The sequence below is a fragment of the Oxyura jamaicensis genome, chromosome Z (genome assembly GCF_011077185.1).
Source record: "Oxyura jamaicensis isolate SHBP4307 breed ruddy duck chromosome Z, BPBGC_Ojam_1.0, whole genome shotgun sequence".
NCBI classification, from domain to species: Eukaryota; Metazoa; Chordata; class Aves; order Anseriformes; family Anatidae; genus Oxyura; species Oxyura jamaicensis.
In genome coordinates, this window is record NC_048926.1 from 43789848 (window position 1) to 43796400 (window position 6553).

The 6553-nt window shown below is 47.5% G+C and overlaps 1 protein-coding gene across 2 annotated transcripts in view; it reads right to left on the reverse strand.

Moving 5' to 3' along the window:
• The window catches only part of GOLM1 (golgi membrane protein 1), a 32524-nt gene extending 26523 nt beyond the window's left edge, over positions 1 to 6001 (reverse strand). The window contains exons 1-2 of one of the 2 annotated variants that reach the window (XM_035309470.1): positions 5942 to 6001; positions 286 to 413 (exon numbers count right to left, since the gene is read on the reverse strand). In XM_035309470.1, coding sequence (XP_035165361.1) covers positions 286 to 384 — 99 coding nt within the window. In that variant the 5' untranslated portion in view covers positions 385 to 413; positions 5942 to 6001. The remainder of the gene's footprint in view (positions 1 to 285; positions 414 to 5941) is intronic. The other variant, XM_035309471.1, reaches the window with a different exon arrangement.
• Positions 6002 to 6553: the final 552 nt, after the last annotated feature.

Below are 6553 nucleotides of genomic sequence, written 5' to 3' on the forward strand. Positions count from 1 at the left end.
CTGCAAACTGAAACAGAACAAACCAGCTGAATGCCACATGTGTGTGGAAGTTACAGACACCATATGTAGGTCTTCAGGTTTTGGGTCCCCCTTACCTACAAAACAGGCATTCCTCCCATTTCCCCATCTCCCTGTGCTAATGAGCATCAACTGTAATTTTTGTGTAAATCCCTAAAGTAAGCCAAAGTTCCTAGCTTACCATATGAGGAAGCATCCTTCTTGCTGTGGACTACCTTTATTAACCATACACGTGCAAGACCACGTGCAGACCAACAGGAACATTACCTGCAGATCCACATTGCGAGAGCTTGCAATCCAGTAATTGAAACCCAAAACAATGATGCAAGCCAGGAGCCCGGCCACGAGAAGAGGTGGAGACTTCATCCCTTAGCAGCTGTTTCCTAGCCCTACAATTTCAAAAAAATAAAAATAAAAATTAACCAAAATACACAACCACAACAGTGTAGGAATATGCAAATTTAAATACATGTCTTATATTGCATCCTCCACTTAGATTACTTTACACACACAATCAAGCTTTCACTGTAGTAATGCAACAGCTCTCAGCTGAATGGACTACACCTAGCAAGGAAGGCATTCTGCCTAGGTATTTCCATCTGGGGGTGCTCAAGGAAAGGCTGGACGTGGTGCTTAGGGACATGGTTTTGTGGGTGACATTGGTAGTAGGCGGATGGTTGGACCAGATGACTTTGGAGGTCTTTTCCTTTTCCAGCCTTAGTGATTCTGTAGTTCTGAGGGATTCTGTATGATCTGAAGGATTGAAAAAACAAAACAAAACAAAACAAAACAAAAAAAACACTGTATCATACTATTAGTTTCTACATAAACCTTCACATCAAGTGCAGGGATAAGTCTTGAATATGCTTGACGATATAATGAAAATCTGCAATGAACAGAACAAACCCGCCATCCTTCTATCATATATCCCATCCAGCAAGTTAATCAGACAATGCTGGACTGGAGGTAAGAGGATAGATTCCTTGTAATCTCATTTAGTCAGTAATGAAATTCAAGTCTCATGGTTTCGGGAGTAATTTACACTTTGCTTTCAAAACATGGGTAGTTCAAGTTTTTGCCCTGGTAATATGATTCTAATGTTTTGGTTCCACACTAGTTAGTTAGTAAGTAAACAAATCAGATTATACCAAATTACTTTATGGATAATCTTTAAAATATATAAATAAACAAAGTTAAGCAAACACTCTGTTGATTTCAATGGGAAATTGTACCAAGTGATGTTTCTCTTGATACTCAGCTTTCTTCTGCTCCTCACAACAACAAACTTGCTTTAGTAAGTGGGGTTTAACAAACGAAGAGTACCAATTGCTGTTGAGCCTTGGTTTATTCTGTGGTGCTGCCTATTCCAACATGAAACGAGGGCAAAGGGCAGCTGCAATTCTGTTTGCAACAGGCCATAGTCTTCCCATGATGCGATAAAATCTGGTCTTAATGAATGCAGTAACACCTAGCTCAATGAATCCTCAAACTGGACTGGGAACCTTGGGCACAGTTTGTAATACCGACTGCTCTCTTGCAAACTGGTATTAACCTTTTTTCTCTCCTTTTTGTACTACTGCAGACAAAAGCCAGCAAAAATAAGCACAGAAGATCAAACAGCAAACACAGATGTATTGCAAGACACTAACTCAACATGAAATGGGTGCATTTACTGTTAAAACACCGTACAGTCTCTCAAGTGAATGCTCCTAAAATGACTTCTTTTTCCCTATGCATGCAATTTACAGGCTGTAATGTATTTATAAATTAATAAATGGTAGCAACTCTCAAAGTGTTTATGTGGGGACAGACACTGTAATCACAAGGGAAAAAGAAAATGTCAGCAGCTAGCAGGGAACAGAGATGTTGATATTACTCTATTCCCTTAGGTCCCACAACAGCTCACCTACATTTAGTAAGTGCATGCATCGAGAGCAAAACCCACTCTGGAACACTCCCCTTTGGATGCAGGGTAAGACACAACCTTTCTTCACCTTTCCCCAGCAGGAATTGCACAAGACTGCCAGTCCGGTAAGTGCTTCACGTCTATTTGCTCATTTGAAAACACTGTGTGAGCTTATCTATTTATTTGGGGACAGGTGCCCAACGGCAGAAGGCAGCTTCCTGAAAGTGCCACCTCTTCACTCGTGCCTCACCTTGACCAGCGGCTGGCTGAGGTGTAAACCCGTCCTCCTGAGGAGCAGGTGAAGCACACGAAGCACGGAGTTGCACGGGTACAACACCTCAAGTCCAGGTTTCCACCAAGGATCCAGCGGTCGCACACAGCGCAGCCCCGATGGCAGTCACAGGGACACGTGCAAGGCAAAGGCAGGGTGGGGAAGAGGCACGAATTCTAGTCATAAAGCACAAAATCAAGATGCAGTGGATGAAATCACATGCCTACAGATACGTACGCATTTCCAACACAGGGCTAAGGATTATGGAAATGTGTACACCGTTGTACAGACTGTTTTTCCTGCCTTGCCATGTTAAGAGGAGCGCCTGAGATTTACACAGCCTCCTTGTCTCCACAGGCTCCCTGAAAACCTAGAACTGCAGATGTCCGGAGTGGCAAAAACAGCATGCAGGAAATGGGCATGACCACGTCAGCTAAGAGCAAGGTAATTCGTTTATTTTTGCTTACCAGAAAACCACAAATATAAAATACTTATACAAATAAAATACCACACTTCAAAAAAATGTATATCAAAATTCATCATGAAGTCACCAGTATCCTGTTATTCACTGTAAATGTATTAGTTGGTACACTTAAAAACACGGAAAAAAATTACCAAATATAAACTGCAATATACAGTGCGTCATTCTAAGCATTACTTGAATAAAATGATTGGTATTTTCCTCCTGTCGGTCAGAAGTAGAGGAAGCAATACATCTTATCAGCTACAGAAGCCTGCACTGGAAATTAATTATTATTTAGACTAGATGTTTAGTTCCAAGAGACTCAACAGTAAAGCAATTATACAAAGGACAATTGGTTCAGGGCACACCTTAAAGCACAGGTGCAAAACGTTACACCTACCCAGCGTGCAAGCTGAGGAGCCTGAATTCCTTTCCTGCTGCTTTCAGCTGCTAAGAGCTGGGAAGCAAGCACTGACTTCAGTAAAGCATGCTCAACTTCCATATGTTTTTCCCCTCTAGCAAACTCAGTGTTGCTTGCCTTTAGTAATTGATGTGAATAGAGAATATATTTTATAGACACCAGAAGGAACGGCAAAAGGAAGAGTAAAGGGGAGAGATGCACAGAAGGACCTTGCATCTAACCAGTGCAGGCACTAAACATAACCTCACTTGCAGTATCGGCATCTCTCTCATCAGCCTAAAAATAAAATCTCTGTAACTTTCTACCAGGGATATACACACGTGTTCTGGTGGAAAGATAAGCAAATCAGCTCAGTAAATACATTTATATGGAAATGTATTTGTCATGCTGTTTTCCAGGAAGTATCTGGTTTGGCAGAGTGATTTGAGTTGAAAAGAAAATATGTTTCTGATTTTATGGGTAAGAAAGTGATTTTACTGAACATGAAGGAATCCATATCTCATGAATGTTTACTACAGATGTGAAAATCAGATGCTGTGCATTTGGTAGAGCACAAAATTCCTGACTTCAGCACAGCCAATTTCAGTCTTCTGCTTTGCCAGCCTAGCAGAGCTCCACGGAGAAGGAGGTGTGTTAGACTTTAGGATATTCAGGCAAACTAACATCTATCGTTCCTCGTTTGAATATATCGTCAGTCCAAGCAAATCTTTCTCTTACAGCTGTCATGTAGGTAGTTGCTATCAAGCAGCTTCCAGTACAGACAGCCAACAAATGCACCAACTCCGGACAAGGATTTTATAAACAAAGACAAAGCAAGATGATTTGTGCGTGCCAAAATCCGAAGAGGAAAGCCAAGTCCCCCTGCTTACCGGGCCCAGCTTGGCATATTTGCACGAGACCCGCCAAGCAAGGGCCAGCACACCAAACGAAGCACTCACTAAAAACCTGGGGCAGTTCTGGGCAATGCCTCTGCCTCCCCTCAGACACAGTAACGCAAAGGCAAAACCCACTGAAGATCTGGGAGTTGATATCCTAGTTCCTTATTGGGTGAACCCTACTTTCCAAAAACAAACATATAATGGATCAGCTTCATCAACAGACTAAGCTACACCCGACCAACATCATAATGACATCCTGATCAAGTGTTCTCGTTTGTTAACCAACACTTACAAGCTAACAAAGCGGATGGCACACAGCCTACTCACACTTACTGCCTCCCCTTGCCTGCTGACTGCCCAGCCACCACAAGGCACAAAACCAGCACAACAGCACAAAGACAAACCCAGCAGGGAAACACAGCGGCCACCATGGGAGCGCCGCGACCCTTTCCCAGCGGAGGCTCGATTCCTCGTCCCAGCTTACAGCACAGATGTATCTGGGAAGGGCAACCTGGAGCTGCAGGCACGAGGACACCATGGGCTGATGGGCTGGGAGGGCCAGACCTTTTCTTCTCAAGTGTCTTTCACAGGCACCTGCAAACTGCAGGCTGAAAGCAATAAATAAATAAATACTCCTGAAGTGTTCAGCAACAGCCACTTTACAAAATTCCATGCTCCGGACAACTGGTTCACTTCACGGTGGCAACCAGCCAGAAAAATTCGCGCACATGCTGCCCGATGTTACTGAGTCACTATTTGCCCAAATTATCAAGTTACACTTTCCCCAGGAAGAGGAGGGGAGGCACTCGGTGTAACAGGTTTGGTGACTGCATTTTCATCATTCTCAGGAAAAATCACCGCTTGATACTCAGATTGGGCCTTAGGTCTTCCCTTCAAGTAGGTATGAAAGCACTGAGAAAGGTGTCTGCTCAGGGAGAGGCCGGTCATTACCGCCGTCCCACCAGCTATTTTACACCTTTTACAGAAGAATTTCGTCCTGCAGCTGACCACAAGGAGCTAACAACCAGAACTGACTCAGTCACCCGCAATGCGCTGCTCTTTACACTCGCTTGATTTTAAAGAGAAGACCCAAGCAGGTTTGTAGCTAATAAGTTGCTAGGGGCTTGCGTTAGGTATCTGTTCTGATGAGGCAGCTACATAACCAAAGTAACCGGACAAAATCTTGTAAAACACCCTCACGAAGTTTTCAGGCACACATTTTCCAGGCACGTTTGTAGACATCACTACCAGCAACCATGAACAATTGTGTATGAAAAGAGAATTAAATGGGAAGGTTATGAGAGAAACCGCAACACTTAGACCGTTCTTTTTAAGAAAACAGATTGCGCTCGGGGCTTTTTCCATGCGAAATGGACTACCCGTGTTAGGACCAAAATTAAAAGGACCCCCACTTGATCTTGAAACGCAGTTCGTGGGAAAGGGCTGCAGCGGGTTCAGGCAGGCGCTGCGAGAGCCACACCACCACCACGTTGCTCCCACCGCTGCCGGGCTGTCCGGCTGGGCAGCGCACAGACCTCCCGCTGCAAAGTGAGAAACGCCGAAAACCGGCGCTGCCAGCGGCTCTTCAGGAGCTCGGTGCTGTTCTGATGCAAGACTGGCACGGGCTCCACCGGAGACACGGGCATCCTCTGCGGGCTGGCACAGCACCGGGGCAGGACAGGGCACGCCCCGGGGCCCCCCGCGGCTCCGCGGGGCCGCAGGACGAGAGGCCCGGCCGCCCCCCGCTGGCACGGAGCCGCGAGCAGCGGCTGCAAAGCGGCTGAGGGAGGCCCGGAGGGAGCCAGCCCGCTCCGCCCGTGCCCGGCCCGGCTGCCAGGGCCGCGTCCCCGGGCACGGCGGGGCGAGAGGCACCGCGCTGCCCGCCCCGCTGCCCGCCCCGCGGCTCCCCGCTCCCTCACGCCCCACACGCCGGGCCGCGGCCCCACAGCGCGGCGGAGGCCGCGGCGCCGCTCTCCCCGCTCACCTCGCCGCCGTTACCGCTGCCGGGCTGGCTCCGCCGGAGCAGGAAGGCGGCCGCCGCCTCTCCCGCCCCAGCCCCCGGCGCCTCCTGCCGGGGAGGGCGGTGCTGGCAGGCGGGCAGGGCCGGGCCGGGCCGGGCAGGCAGGGCAGAGGGGGTTGGAGGGTTTCCACCCTCCGGTCCTGAATGTTGCTCCTGCCCCTCGGCTTGTGGCGGCGTTATGGGAACGGTGCGGGCGGCAGCCGGGCACAGAGCTGCCCCAGCGCAGCTCTGAGCCGTGAGGGAGAGGTTATTGTTCTTTGGGAAGAGGTTATTGTTCTGAGGTGAATGTCCTTAACACATCTGGGGCAGTAGGCATCATTAAAAAACATAAAACAATGAAAAAGTAATTTATGACTGAACAAGTAGCTCAAACTTTAAAAAAACAACCGACCAAACAAACAAACCAAAAAAAGCCATCTTTCACCATCAGAAGATAGCACTGAACGTGATCACAGAATCATAGAATATCCCAAGTTGGAAGAGGCCCACAAGGATCATCACGTCCAACTCCTGGCACCACACAGGTCTACCCAAAAATTCAGGCCATGTGACTGAGGGCACAGCCCAAACACTTCT